Source organism: Coptis chinensis, chromosome 6 (genome assembly GCF_015680905.1).
Source record: "Coptis chinensis isolate HL-2020 chromosome 6, ASM1568090v1, whole genome shotgun sequence".
In the NCBI taxonomy this organism is placed as follows: domain Eukaryota; kingdom Viridiplantae; phylum Streptophyta; class Magnoliopsida; order Ranunculales; family Ranunculaceae; genus Coptis; species Coptis chinensis.
In genome coordinates this window covers 33,814,259-33,830,307 of record NC_141461.1, presented here as the reverse complement: position 1 = coordinate 33,830,307, position 16,049 = coordinate 33,814,259, and the positions used below count along the sequence as shown (strand labels likewise).

Genomic DNA, 16,049 nt, shown 5'->3' with positions numbered 1-16,049 from the left:
TGATTTGGTCGAATCCATCTAATTGAGGAAGTACATCACTTCCAGTAAAGGGGCTTGGGGTAACTCCCATTTCTGTCTTGTTATCAAAAGAACTCTTATTCTTTCGATATCTATGATCAAGTGGCAGAAATTTACGACTTCCCATATAACATAACTTTTTCCCATTTTGCAACCATTTTGAGCAAGTCTTCTCAAGGCAAGAGGGACAGGCAAGTTGTCCTTTAGTGCTCTATCCGGACAAATTAGCAAATGCTGGGAAGTCATTAATAGTCCACAAAACAGCTGCATGCATTTTAAAATTCTATTTTGAAGAGGCATCATACGTCTCAACTCCCTTCTCCCACAACTCCTTTAACTCATCAATCAATGGCTGCAAGTACACGTCAATGTTATTTCCAGGACTGCTAGGGCCAGGAATTAGCAATGACATGATGAGAAAAGGTTGTTTCATACACATCCAAGGCGGCCAGTTATAATGGAACTAGAATAACGGGCCAAGTGCTATGGATAAAACTAAGACTACCAAAAGGATTGAAGCCATCACTAGCCATTCCGAGTATGACATTGCGAGATTCTAAACCAAATGAAGGATATCTTTGGTCTAAGCTTTTCCATTCCTTGGAGTCAGCTGGATGCCTCAAAGCACCATCTTTCGTACGATCATCAGCATGCCATCTCATATCTTTATAAGTTTTTGAGCACATAAATAATCTTTGGAGTCTTGGCTTTATAGGAAAGTATCGCAAAACCTTAGCAGCCTTTTTCTTAGGTTTTGCAGATGAACTAACTTTATTTTCTGTACACTCCGAAGTCGTGATCCATCTTGACTCACCACATACATCATAGTTATCCTTGTCCATGACTGGTTTATTATCCTTCCAATACAATATACAATCATTAGGACATGCGTCTATCTTAATGCACTCCATCCCAAGATCCCGAAGTTGTTTTTTTGATTCATAATGATTCTTGGGCATATTGATGTCATTTGGAAGTGAATCATTTAATACCTCAAGCAACATGGCATATTGATTACTCCAGCCGTTAAGACACTTTACATGAAGCAATCGTACTAGAAAAGACAATTTTGAACTCTTAGTACAGCCATGGTACAAGGGTGTGTCTGCTTCCTTCAACAACTTGTAAAACTTATGTGCTTCTTCATTTGGCTCATCCGTTCGAGTGTCACTGGAACTAGACTCATTTGTATTCGAACTAGGTGGTATGTCATTGTCTATACCAACCATGTTTTGAAATCCTAATGCATCTTGCAACATTGTATGCATATCATCACCCTGATTAGACTCGGTATTTACCTCCACACTCTCCCCATGCTTTGTCCAATGGACATAACTCCGTAGTATACCACGATTCTTTATATGATGTTCCACTATATGTTTAGGCAATAACATTAGATTAAGGCATCCTACACATGGGCAGTAAATCTCACCACCAAGTTCCTTAATTCGATTATTCCAAGCAAACTCGATAAATTTCTCACAACCAAGTATATACTTTACGATTGCATCTTCCTAGAGTCGGATCCATCCAACTTTTATCCATTTAAAACTGAACTACAACTACATAAAAAAAAAAAAAGACAATCTTGTTCAAAGAAGAATATCATATCCTACATCAAGTTCAAAAATTAATATATTCACTAACATATCCTAACATAACATAGGAGAACCAATAAAAAAAATACTGTGACAAGGCCATATTAACTGTCCAAATGTGGGATTTACCACCAAATATTGGTCTCACATAATGGAAGAAAGCAATAGCCATGAAAACATAACTAGAACTCAATACGAGGAAAGCTAAAGCTTTAAATTTGAAAAGTCGAACTTTTTATCCAAAAATAACGTAAATTGGATTAAAACCTCATATATATATATACAATATTCTAACAATAGAAAAGTCGAATCAATTGATCAAATATTCTTACGATATTTAGATTTAAATAAAATAATGAACTGCTTCAAATCACAAAAAAATATACGATTTCTTAAACAAATCTCTAAAATAAAATGTCGGGGAAGAAGATGATGGATTACCTGAAGGTAAAGTAAGCAATGGAGAAGGAGGCAGAAGCAGTGAAGAAGAAGAAGGCAACTGGTGAAGAAGAATGCAGCAACTGGTGCGGCAGCCGTGGAAAATATTTGGGGTGAAGAAGAAGGCAGCAACTGGCGGTGAAGAAGAAGGTAGCAACTGGCGGTGAAGAAGAAGGCAACAACTGGCGGTGAAGAAGAAGTCAGCAACTGGCGGTGAAGAAGAAGGCAGCAACTGGCGGTGAAGAAGAAGGCACTGGTGCGGCAGCCGGTGAAAAGTATTTGGGTTTTCGGTTTCTTCTTTTTCTTTTTGTTATTTGAAATTCAACTTTCACCAAAATAAACGAGCGAAAGAACCGCGGGAACGCTAACATCTATTTTCTATTTTCTGATTTTTTTTAATGAAAATAATTATTTAATGTTTTAAATAGCCTTTTTGCAGCCATCGACGCCAAACACTTTAATTAAAAGCCACGCGCAAAATTTGTTCATACTGAAAGGTCCGACTTAAAGCCACGACCACATTGAAACGGTTGCAAAAATGCACCTTTTGCAACAAAAGGATAATCACGAGGCAAAAAGGTACTTCTTGCCACATATTTAGTTTGTCGTGGCAACAAGTAAGATATAGCCACCAAACCCCTAGCCGCGGCAATATGTTCGAGGCTAAAAGTCACTTTTTGGTAGTGTACCAATGGATCAACCAAGAAAAATAATGCCCGAGAAAGACTACCTAAAATTTTTGGAAGATGGCCGGTTTTATCCTTATTTTGACACCGAAATAATACGTCGGGGATGGACGCCTCTTCTATATCATTCAGTAGCTGGTTATTCCCAAGAATTGGTCTTGATGTTCTACCAATTTATAGAACCTGAGAATGGAAAATTCTACATCAATGCTTATGGACGACGATTGGAATTGACTAGGGAAATTATCTCCGACATACTTCAAATACCAATTAATACCCAGGAGTTCCTTTTTCCAGAGTCATCATTTGATTCTGTCAAAAGTTTATTAAGAACTACCATATCTTATGGCGAAGTGGGAAATAGACATCACGTTGTTCTTCAGCGCTCTTTGAAACAGAATCAACGAGTCGTGCTCCATTGGTTGGGACACAATGTGATCGGTACATCTCACCAATCAGAAGTCACAAAGACTCAACTTCACCTACTTTGGATTTTGCAGACTCAAAGAGATGATTTTTGTCTAATCCAACACCTCTGGAACGTGATCACCAGGAAAACAAGAAGGTCAGCACCTCTACCTCTACCCACTTTAGTCACGCAAATTATGATGCATTGGGGTTATCCAATCATTTCTCCAGAAACACCACTTCAAAGAGCACATATTAACGTACTCCAAACAGACTACTCCACTGGTTTTTGGACTCCTGATACTCTGATAGATGAACAGAACGACCCAAGCTCAAATTCTGACCATTTATTTGATGAAAATGCCATGCTGAACATTATTAATCCCATGGAAGGCATTCAACTTCTTCATCATGGTTTGAGGGAACTACCCGCTTGTCTGAATATCATCATCACAACTCTTAAGGATTTCCAAGAACGTCAAGCAATGCATGATGTTGAACAGGAGGAGATCTTTGAAAATCATTCTCAGTCCTTGCAAAATCACGCTCTCCTAATGGAAAATCAAACTATACTCTTTGCCAGCCAAGGGGACATTCAAATGCAGCTCGGCCAACAAATGGAAGAACTAAACAGTCTGGTGCACAATATGCGTCTCCAAGATCAACATAACAATCCATAATTTTCTAATATTACTAAGTCAATAAATAAATACTCGTATATGTTATTACATTTTTCGTCGTATTATCAATTTTGTCTTATCTTTGTGTTTTCTTTTGTATGAAATGCTTAATAGGATTGTCATCATTTGCGTTGTGACTAATATAATTTAACATGTGCTTACAGGAGGGTCTATTATCTTACATACTCATTTATCCATCCAGTTTGCCTTTGTTGTTACCTATTTCTTTACTTCATCCACTATAGCATCTTCATCAAACATGGTATCTCCCACACTTATTCCTGAGCAATCCTTTCAGTCTATGATGGATTATAATACCTATGGCCATCTCTTCCGTGACTACATTACAAACATCGGATGGTCTTCCCTAATTCTTCAACCTGACCAAACTTATTCTCCGAGTTTGGCTGCATACTTTTATGCTAATATGGAAGACACACTAGCATTCAACCATGCGCATGGTTTCTACTTAGACGGGTTCACAATCCAAGTTGGTGACACACCTCATATCTTTTATGAACAACAACTTGCACTAACTTTGGATCTTCCATATCACAAACCTGTTGCATCATGGCATTACATCTATCATAATTCTTACCATTCCTTTCAGTGGCAAGCATTTCGTGAAACTTACGGTGATGGTCTTAAGATTAAACGAGAAGGAAATGGCCATGTGGCATGGCGTGACGTCACCATTCCCTTAGCAAGCATGACCATGAACATGGGGGATGCGATGTTATTTGTACTCCTCGAACATTATGGGAGATTGGCATTTTTCATCGCCAATGAGGCCGCTTAGGTCGTGATTCAGTGCACTAGCTCAAGGTCATACATTATTTAACATTATAGGTTGTGTTATCTCCACCCAAAAACGAGCTCGCGACTTTTCGGGATCGATATATACTTTTATCGGTCACCGCTTGCCAAATCATGAAGACACATTTCCCGGTTTGCGGCTACTTTTCATGATCATGGGTCAAGGTAGATTCTATGTGCCCAGCAAACAGAATCATTCGTTCATTAAGGTTTCGGCAATGGAAGTGTCCCGCTCGGTACCTGAGGCATGTTCGTTGTTACCCGAAGGATGAAAATATGAAGACACATTTGAGGAAATCTGGAAACGAAGAATGGGCAGAAATTTGGCAGACTATTATCTTTTGGCGTGATGCTAAGGAAATGCATTTCCTTCAAGAGGACGCCAGAACTTCACATCCTGCTGGATGGTAAACTTGAGCTTGCCATTGTACATATCTAGCTAAACCTTATGTTTGGTGTGTTATTGTTTTTCATGTGTCGTATGCTATTGTTTTTCATTATTTCGTGTGCTATGTTTAGTGTGATATTGAACATTTTATTGTTCTTTCTGAATAATATATTATATTATGTCCTCCAACCTTTCTGTTCTAGCAATCTAGCCCTAATTTTGATCACGGTTCTCAGGTACTTTCTCTCTTTAATTATTGATACTTCGAGGACTAAGCATCATTCTGTTGGGGGTGCTTTAACCCTGTAGCAAATATTAGGCAAATTGTAACTTGTATATAGTTTTTATTTTCATGTTAATAATTAAACTTAGTGACAAAGTTTTGTTTCCTTTTCAATGATGAAAATTGTCTAGAAATCTCACATTAGTATCCGAATTAGGATTTGTTTTTAAGAAACTTAAGATAATACGTATGCAATAGTTTATACATCTTTTCATGAACATTCATGTACTGAGTATCATCGATTGTACATAACAGTAAGTTTTTGGAACCAACGGTTAGTTACTTAAACTATCAATCCCGTGAGAATCTAACCAAAACCTTGACATGAGTGATTTGTGTGTGATGACACGAGGAGTAGTTTTTCGATTAGAGAAAAATCACGATCTACTTACTTGATCACCACCCAACCCTAGGCGAGAATTTAGGCCATCTTTGGATCGACATAGCTAAAAATTCTTACCTGTTACAAATTTTACCACTAGTCACTCCACTGAACCTTTCATCAAACCTTTCACTTTCAAAAAAAAAAAAAAAAAAAAAAACCCATCTATTAAACCAAATAAAAGAACCTACCTAAGTGATGAGTATGAGAAATATGATGAAATGTGGAAGGAAAGAAAAATAGAATCATGTTTTTAAGCCATCTAAAAAAAAAAAAAAAAATCCATTAGAGGCTTAAGAACAAGGTTGGAAAACTCAGTTAGAAGAAAGAAAGAAAACAAGGATTTATCTAGTGTAAATATATGAAGACCCTATTCTCTCATACTCATAAATTTTGATTATCCATTTCCATTTTATTGTACACTATCACCTAAACCCCACAATACCTAATAAAGACCTCTAGCTCAATTAGGAGTAGGGTGGTGTGATAATAAGTAGTAGACGTGATTGATCGACATCGGCTCTTCTGACTGTCATTGAGATGTGAGGGAAAGCGTGTGCCCACAAAGACACCGGAGTTAACAAAACCTGAGTGGAAATTTTTTGAGTGAAATTGTGTTTTGACACATACCTGTGAGAACCCATTTAGGTACACTCTCCAAAGGATTCAGAAACAACCCTGCTAGTACATTTCAATGAAAAGTTCACTGCATGCATGATCATATGTAGATGTTTTAATTATTGAATACATATTAACTTGAGTTTCAAAGAAATCAATCCTCGTTCCCTGCTAAGGAGATGTATGGATATCTGAGATTAATTTAGTAAACGAGTTTTTGTCACTGAGTCGTTGTAGTATAAATGAAGTTTGTGAATATCTTCTCTGGAAAAACTCTCACGAGGCTATAACTTCGTCCACTAGGGAATTCCTAGTGGTTTAAGGCCTTGTTGCATATGGTCAATGCAACCGACTCTACCTAAACGAGAATTAGTTAGGACTACATATTTTTTTGGCCACTTATCCGTTTTAATGTCTCTTCTTTGCTTGAGGACAAGCAAAGTCTTTGTTTGGGGTAGTGTGATAAGCACCCAAAAGTGTATTATGAAACTCCGTTGAGACATATAAATTTGGTTAACTATGTGTTTAATAATCATGAAATAAATATGTTTTCATACTTTTGCAGGTATTCCCAGTAAACATGGAAATATGGTTTAAACCTGCGATAAAGCACGAGGAACGACATATATATGAATTCTTCCAAATCCGCACAGAAGCATCAAACTTCCGAAGCTCCTACCTCTTGAACCAGGACTCCGGATGCGACAAGTGAGCTGCTTAGACAATTAGGGCGATGAACTTTACGCATAGGCGGGAAGTTGTAAAATTGCCCAAAGACCGGACCGCCACTGGACTACACATAGGACCCACTATACGGGCCCACAAGATTGGATGAGTCATCAATCATGGAGCATGTCAAGACAAAAATGACAAATTATTGGTGCAAAGTTGACACCTTGTATGTAATTAATTAGATTAGGTGTTAATAGTGAAAAAAAGGCAAGGTGTCACTTTGTTTTAATGTGGTGGATAAAAATGAAGTAAATGTAGTTTGATGTTTTACATGGGAGAAAATGAGATGTCTCTCAAATGGAGAAGAAAACAAAACAAGGGGGGGGGGCGGACACTCCATTTACTCCCTTGACTTCTTTTCCTTACCTTGTATTATTTTAGTTCCTTAGCCATTTTGATTATTTAGTTTTTAGTTTTGTAAGAAAGCTTGTAATAGTTTTTAATGGAGGAAACTTTGGTTTTCTTCTAGTTGGAAATAAATAAAAATCAAGTGAGTTTAGATAGTTAGTTCTCTTTTTCCTCTTTCTCTCTCTCTTTTTGTATTTCTAACTAGTAATCCTTTGTCCCAAGGATCATGAGCTAACTTCCCTTTAGGGGGGTTAATCCAACTCATGTGAGGGAAAATATTTGTTGTTGGGTTGGTAAGTTGTTTAGGAAGAACAACTAGACCTACATCTTATCCCAAAATGATAGTTGGTGTAGTGTCTAGTTAGGAATCAAAGTGATGAGCTTAGAGATAAGTCATTGCTTGGTTCCACTTGCTAACATGTATGAGCTTAGAGATGAGCCATACATGCTAGGGATCAAGTTTTCTTCCATTATGGCTTGTCTATGAGTCTAGGAAGAATCAAATGAACCTATTCAAATTAACATCAAAAAGTTAGTTTCACATGAGGAGGATTGGCTCTCCACCTTTTCTTTAGCAATTTGTATTTTGTCTTAGTTTCATGATTTCTAATCTTAATGTTTTTCTTTAATGTTTGTGTAGGAAAGAAACTTAGTATTTGTATTAACTTACTCACTAGTTCCCTAAGAGTAAAAACCAAATTGTAGTTGTCCTAGACTTTAGGTTAGATCGAATCTTTACTCCAACTATATGAACACGAAATTTTGTGAGTAAGGAAACTTTGAATTCGCTCTTTCGCCAAATTAGAGAGTCAATCTCTAACGTAGTAAAAAGCTAATATCAGAGATCTTACCGCTAATTAAGGGGCAACAATATTATGAGGGTTCCGCGCAGTACACCAGGGGAGATAGAGGGGAAACCATTTTGAGCGTATCATCAGATCAGGAACTATGCCACTAATGAATGCTATGTCTTGAAGTGGCTGGTGGAAAGAATGATTGAGAAGGGGATGCATAGGGAATTTGTCGCGGAGGTTTGTCAAACCAAGAGAGTGCCAGCTCCGGCTAGAATTTTGGGAACTATCAATGTCATTTTTAGTGGAGAAACAATGGAGAGAAATGCACATAGAGACAAAATAAGAAAGACAGCGAGTTTACAGTAGGTTAATGAGGTGGTGAGCATACCGCGGTTAGTCGGTGGAACCACGATGGGAGAGGAAAACATAATGTTCTCCCCAAATGACCTAGAGTCGGTAATCTTACCGCATGAGGATGCCTTGGTGATCACTATAGCGATGAGTATTTATCTGGTAAAGAGGGTGTTGATAGACTGCGGAAGTTCGGTGGATTTGTTGTTCAAAGGGGCCATGGAGGAAATGAACATCGGTAGAGATCAGCTGAAAGCCCCTCAAACTAATTTGTTTGGGTTCAAGGACAGCATGACAGAGCCTATGGGGGAGTTAGTGTTACCCGTAACAGCTGGTCTGTATACTGTATTCACAAGATTCATGGTGGTGGACACTACTTCCCAGTATAATGCAATCCTAGGGAGAAGATGGATCCATGAAATGAAGGCAATTCTGTCGATATATTACCAAGTGATCCGTTTCCCCACGAATGGGGGGATGTATGAAATAAGAAGGGATCAAGTCGCTGCGTAGAACATCCATCAAGTGACCGTGAAAAATATGGTCCGAGGTACAAAGGAAGAGGGTTCGGTTCGTGAAGACGGACCAGTATAACAATTACAGGAGACGATCGTGAAGGAAGTCTATGAAACTCCGCTGGAGCTGAAAATGATGGATGAAATTGAGATAGTGAACATCAGAGTTGCAGACGAGGAGAAATTTACATCGGTGAAGTCTAATTTGCCGGAGGAATAGAAGAGTACGTTGGTGTAGTTTTTGGCAGAGAATACATATATATTTGCATGAGTAATTGAGGATATCATGGGGTTAGACCCAGATTTTGCCTGTCATCGCCTGCATATGAATGAAGATGCGAAACCTGTAAGGCAAAAAATAAGAAGTGTGAGACCAAAGTATGCCAAGGGGATTCACGAAGAAGTTATACAATTGAAAGGGGTGGGGATAATAAGGGATGTAGAGTTCACAGAATGGTTGTCTAATGTGGTTGCGATTCCGAAAAAGAATGACAAAGTTAGAATGTGGGTCGATTTTACGGACGTAAACAAAGAGTGTCTTAAAGATTGTTACCCTATGCCTCGGGTGGATGAGTTAGTAGACAGAACGACAGGTTTCAAAGTGTTTTTTTATGGACGCGTCCATGGGTTATAATCAGGTCGTGATGTTCAGTCCAGATCAGGAGAAGACATCATTTGTAGTGGAAGGTGGTATCTACTGCTACACAAGGATGCCCTTCGGTTTAAAAAATATTGGGGCCACATTTCAACGGTTAGGAGAAAAGATGTTTGAAAGCAAGATTCGGAAGGGGATGGAGATATATATCGACGACATGGTGGAAAAAAGCATGTCGGAAGAGGAACACTTAAAAGGTCTCCAGGAGACTTTTGACATACTGCAGACGTATAAGATGAAACTCAATCCCGAGAAGTGCATGTTTAGGGTAACTTCAGGAAAGTTTCTGGGTTATATAGTCACTCACCGAGGAATAGGGGTGAATCCTGAGCAGATTCGATCACTAGTAGAGATGTCGTCTCCTCAGAATGTGAAAGAAGTACAACGGTTGACTGGGAGAGTCGCGACACTTAATAGATTCATTTCCAAATTGTCGGACAAATGCCGACCACTGTATCGTTTGCTGAGGAAAACACCAGATTTCTAGTGGACTGCGGAGTGCGAATGTGCCTTCCAGGAATTGAAAAGGTACTTAGGAAGGGCACCCTTGTTGTCACGACCTGAACAGGGGGAGAAATTGTACTTGTACCTGGGAGTCACAGAATACGTGGTAAGCTCAATCCTCGTGCGAGTTGTCGATAAAGTCAAAAAGCCAGTTTACTTTCAAACTAAAACTCTGCTGGACGCGGAGACCTGGTACAGTAGGATTGAGAAATATGCTTTGGCTTTGATATTTTTAGCATTAAAGTTGAAGCCTTACTTCGAGGCACATTCAGTGGTGGTAGTAACAAATCTTCCCCTCAGGCAAGCATTGAAGGCTGAGAAGTCAGGCAAAATGCTAAAGTGGGTGGTAATACTCAGTTCTTATGAGATTCAGTACCAAATTAGAACAACAGAAAAGGCGCAAGCTATGGCAGAGTTTTTGGCAGAATTCCCAGCCGAGGACCCAACTTGTGGAGAGGAAATGGTCATGGAATAGGAAAGGGAGGTTAGTCGCGACCCTTTGGATCCTTGGGATGCGCAGAATAGATGGAGAGTTTTCACCGATGGTTCCGCTACAGATACAGGGAATGGAATTGGTGTTGTCTTGGTGACTCCTGAGAACACCCGTCTAGAGTTATCGATGAAACTGGGATTTGCCGCTTCTAATAATGAGTCTGAATACGAAGCGGTGATAGCAGGTTTGGATTTGGCTAAAGATTTGGGGGGTGAGCGAATTGTTTGTGTATTCCGATTTGAACTTGGTAATTTGTCAAGCGAATGGAAGGTTTGTAGCCCGCTGCCCAAGAATGGCGAGATATTTTGAGGTCCTACAAAGAAAGGCAAGCAAGTTAACCAAGATCAAGTTTGCCCACTTAGGCTACGGTGAGAACAGACATGCCGACGCATTGGCTTATGTGGCAGCAGTGCTTCCTGGGACAGAGGGTTGGTCTATTGAAGTAAGGGTCTTGAGTAAGCCAAGTACTTCAGAGGAGGAAGGGGTTTAGTTAACCACTGGAGAGGGATATGGGTTGGATGGAACCCATACAGACTTTCCTGATGGGAGTAGAGATAGAGAACAAACAAGAGAGGCATAAGATGGAACAGGTAGTTCGAAGGTACACATTAATAGAGGGGGACTTGTATAAGAGAAATTTCAGCGGGCCACTGTTAAAATGCATAGGGCCACAGCAGTGTCAAGAGTTGTTGGCCGAAGTGCATGAAGGGGACTGCTGGAGCCACTCGGCTGGGCGAACAACAACACACCGGATGATATCACAGGGGTATTTTTGGCCCCATATGAAGAGAGATGCCACGGAGTATGCAAAGAGATGTGAAAAGTGCCAGCGATTTGCATTGCTAATACATTCACCAGCGGAGCTGTTGCATAATGTGTTCAATCTTTGGCCATTCGCCATGTGGGGAATGGATATTGTGGGACCTCTGCCCATGGTGAGTGGAAAAAAGAGATTTATGTTGGTCGCTATCGATTATTTTACCAAGTGGGTAGAGGGTGTGGCATTACAACAGGTTAAGGAAGAAAATGTGAAGAAGTTCTTGTGGGAGAATATCATATGTAGGTTTGGGCTGCCTCATACTGTCACTGCGGATAATGGTACTCAGTTTACAAGGGGAAAGGTGTGAGAGTTCTTTCAGGCATTCAGGGTGAAGTAAGGGTTCTCCGCCCCCTATAATCCTGAAGGAAATGGGCAGGCAGAGTCATCAAACAAAACTATAATGGATAATCTAAAGAAAAAATTGGAGGCGCGGAAAGGAGCGTGGGCGGATGAGTTAAATCATGTGCTATGGGCATATCACACAACATCGCGAACCTCCACTAATGAATCTCCATTCGCAATGGCGTATGGGGTAGAGGCGGTCATACATGTAGAGATGATCGCGTCAACGATCCGAACTAGAGCTGTGGAAGGGGGAGTGAATGAGGTGATATTAGCCATGGATTTGAATCTCATTGATGAAAGGAGAGAAGTAGCATGCATTCGGTTGGAAGAGTACTATCGGAGGCTATAGAGACAGTATGATAAACGAGTGAAACCGTGTACTTTCAAAGTTGGTGATTTAGTGCTGCGCCGAGTTACACCCGCCACCAAGAAAGAGAATGAAGGTAAATTGGGGCCCAACTGGGAGGGACCATATGTCATGATAGAAAAGGGTACATCTGGAACTTATCGGTTGCAGACCTCAGCTGGAGAACATATCGATAAACCATGGAACCTTAGACTATTGAAAAAGTTCCATGGATGAGAGACATTGTTTAGTTTTTCATGTAAAGAGAGGAGACTTGCTTTTAGTTATGGCCATACGTGCCTAGAAATGATATTTTGTGTTTAATATTCTATCAATGAATAAAGAATGCACTTCTTCCAATTGTATCATGAGTATTGAGAATAACTTGGGGGCAATGGTGATACCCCCACCATGCTTCACAGTTGATCAAAGACAGCGGGGGGTGGGATAAGTCCTTCGTGGACTTGAGGTCCGAATCAACTTGGGGGCAACCCCACCATGCTTCACAGCTGATCAAAGACAGTGGGGGGGGGGGGGGGGGATGAGCCCTTCGCGGACTCGAGGTCTAAATCAACTTGGGGCAGCCCCACCATACTTCATAGCCGATCAAAGACAGTGCGGGGGGAGGATGACTCGAGGTCCGAATCAACTTGGGGGCAAATAGAGATGCCCCTCCAGGCTTCACAGCTGATCAAAGCCAACGGGGGGGATGAGCCCTTCACGGACTCGATGTCCGAATCAACTTGGGGCAACCCCACAAGGTTTCATAGCTGATCAAAGACATCGGGGATGAGCCCTTCACGGACTTGAGGTCCGAATCAACTTGGGGGCAAATAGAGATGCCCTCTCCAGGCTTCACAGCTGATCAAAGCCAGTAGGGGGGATGAGCCCTTCGCGGACTAGATGTCCGAATCAACTTGGGGGCAACCCCAATGCTTCACTGCTGATCAAAGACAACGGCGGGGATGGACTCGAGGTCCGAATCAACTTGGGGGCAAATAGATGCTCCCTTCAGGCTTCACAATAGAAATCGAACATTAAAAAATCTAGGCTAAAAGATATTCATCCAAAACACAAAATGTACAAACATTCAAGATGACAAACGTCAAAGAAAGAAAGCTACAAGGTTTACTGCTATCCAACATTCACTTCTTCCTCAGGGAGAACTTCCGCCTCATCCACAGCTGTGGTGTTGTTAACGTCCACCTCGATAGGGGAGGTGTCAGTGCTGGGAGTGGATAGAGGCAGATCAGACGTAGTAGCCTCAGGAGCCGCAGACGAGGGTGCCAAGGCTGGAGTGTCAGGGACTGGAGGTGGAGATGGAAGTGGACGGCCAGCCGCAGTAAGATCATCGAGTTGCTGCTTCAGTTCACGGGCGATCTTCTTCGCAGCTAGGCTTCGGAAACGCTCCGTGGCTTCCTTCATAGCCTTGTCTAAGGTAGGGTGGGAGGCGAGTCTCTCCGTCTCCTTTAAGCTCTCCAATTTAGAAGCGACACCCGCTACATAATCGTGGTACTTGCCCTCAGCTCTCTGGAGTTCTTTTTGGACCTTTAGAGCCACGGTTCGAAGTTCATCCCTGTCCTTTTCCAGCCTGGCATGCTTATTAGCTTTCCAACCATCAGGACCGTGAATCTCCTGCTTCACAACGTCCAAAGACTCCAGATTATTGGTTAGTCCACGCACCACATAACCAATGTCCAGACTCAGCTGTAAAGAAAAACTTGTTAGCATGAGTTGTAAGAGAAGTACAGAAGGGGGAAGAGAAATAAAACACAAACCTTTTCCCAGCCAGTGTAGATGGAAGCTCAATGTGAGGTGAACGAACCAGAGTCTCCATAGGCTTGGTCCCGGGGGAGATGAGAGCTGAAGAACAAGGACGCTGCTACTGCTGGATTGTCCAAGGCTGAGTCGCGGGTAGTTACTTCGCGATCTCTGGCCTTGAATTGGGGATGCCAGACTTTGATCGGACTTGAAGCCTGGGAGCCCGTCAAGATGTGGTCCTTTCCAAGGCAGCGCACTGGAGCCAAAGGCCGCGATGGATCAGCACGTGTTTCGAGGGGGGCATGTGGCATAGTCTTGGCCCTTTTTGCTGGGGGGCTCTTATATGCAACTTCGATGGGCACATCGCCATCTGAGTCGCTGTCCCAAAGTTTGAGTTTGTTAACATCCATAACAACGGCAGGGGGAGGAGAGGAAGGGTTGGCAAAATTGTCTTCCCAGTCGGCCACTGAGAAATACGAAGGAGGAACGGGGTGTACTAGTATGAGACTGGGAGGCAGCGACACGTTGGGCAACAACTCGAGAATGAGAAATCTTGGTGGTATATTTGAAAGACTTGTGAGCTTTGCATTTTCTTTTTTGGAGTGGGGAAAGTTTTGGCTTTCTTTCTTTGGGGGGCGGCAGGCGATAGAGCGGGCCTTGGTATTTACCGATGTCTTTTAGAGAAGGGTCAAGTAAAAGAGGGTTGGCTTTGTCAGGATTAATTCTGAGAACTTCACACTGGGCACTCCCCAATTCGCGGAGGGCGTGGAAGATCTCTTAGGAAATGCCGGCGTAAAGTTGTGATCGCGAACCTGGTCTCCAACCTGGATCACCAAAAAGAAAGACAAGTTACAAACAAGTTAGATAGAAGCACTGCGACTTAAAATGTTTTACTTACCACTTGTAAGGAAATTGAGGTGCCTCATAGAAACTTTTGAAAAAAGGTCCGCGGAAATAAAACTCCCAGACACATACAGCGGATAGTAGTGACATACCTTGTCAGAAGTTATGATGTGGAGGATAAAAGACTTCTTCCACATACGAGTACAAAAGGATTGATATCCCATACTTCCAAATTTGGTGCTCTTCTTTATATAATAATGAGCAATTATATCGTGGAGTTGGATTTTAGGGGAGTGGGTTTCGTTGTAACGGTTGGCGGCATACATAACACGCCAGAAGTTACCTATGCCTTGACATGGCGGAATATTGAAATGATTGCATACCTCAACATCAAGAAGAGTTAAGGGAAAGCGCAAACCAGCCGCTATCTGTCATATAGTAGCGACGAGATAACCAGGCCGCGGTTTTACCAAGTGAGGAAAATGTGTGATGCCAGACACGTGCTCTAGAACCACGTCATTGGGGATGCCATAAGCGGCTTTAATTGCATCTAAGTTAGGTCTACGGTAATATGACGGCGGGGGAGGAAGAGAAGATGTCCTTCCTAAAGTAGATGGTGTAGTGGCTGGACTAGCAGAGCCAGAAGGCGGGGATTCAGATCTGTCAGCGCCTCAGCGGTATGGTTGCTAGATCTGGGTGTAGAGGATTCAGATCCATCGGATCTGGTGGCAGAGGTATCCACCAATTCCGATCCCGACATGGTAAAATTAGTACTAAGATGGGAAATTTTTCGCAAAAAGGGAGAATGCAAGCTACGAAAGGGGAAAAGATAGTGGAATAGTACCCCAAAAATGATTATAGCAAATAACGATGGGAAGAAAGAGGGTGGAGAACAAACCTGAGGTGCAAAGTAGCCAAGGTAATTGAGTAACGTATGGGAACACGAACGGTGCTGGAGAGATCCACAAGAATGAAGAACAGTGGAAAAGAAGTTGAAGAGGTTGAAGAGGATAGAAGGCGAAAAATGAAAAGTGAATTGAGGGTTTTGGGTTTTGAGGGAAGAGAGAAGTTTGAGCGGGATTTGAAGGGACAAGGGTAAAAAGGGAATTACCAAGAAAGGGACCAGGGGAAATGGGACATGTGGGGTCTCAAAATTCAAAGAGCCAGGTTCAGATGCGCATGCGCCGTTTCCCACGTGGCAATAAAGATGGAACACGTGTCTTGAAA

The 16,049-nt window shown here is 41.6% G+C and overlaps 2 protein-coding genes across 2 annotated transcripts; one reads left to right on the top strand and one right to left on the bottom strand.

Moving 5' to 3' along the window:
* Nucleotides 1-470: 470 nt before the first annotated feature.
* LOC147492664 (uncharacterized) lies at nt 471-1,412 on the bottom strand. The gene has a single exon (XM_086567584.1). It carries the CDS (start codon nt 1,410-1,412, stop codon nt 471-473), a length of 942 nt encoding a protein of 313 aa, XP_086423710.1.
* A 7,188-nt stretch (nt 1,413-8,600) lies between these two features.
* LOC147492663 (uncharacterized) lies at nt 8,601-9,053 on the top strand. Its single transcript, XM_086567582.1, has one exon. It carries the CDS (start codon nt 8,601-8,603, stop codon nt 9,051-9,053), a length of 453 nt encoding a protein of 150 aa, XP_086423708.1.
* Nucleotides 9,054-16,049: the final 6,996 nt, after the last annotated feature.

What these genes read in the sequence shown, in the direction of transcription:
- LOC147492664 (XM_086567584.1), bottom strand. Translation starts at nt 1,412, where the DNA reads ATGTTATTGCCTAAACATATAGTGGAACATCATATAAAGAATCGTGGT.
- LOC147492663 (XM_086567582.1), top strand. Translation starts at nt 8,601, where the DNA reads ATGGGAGAGGAAAACATAATGTTCTCCCCAAATGACCTAGAGTCGGTA.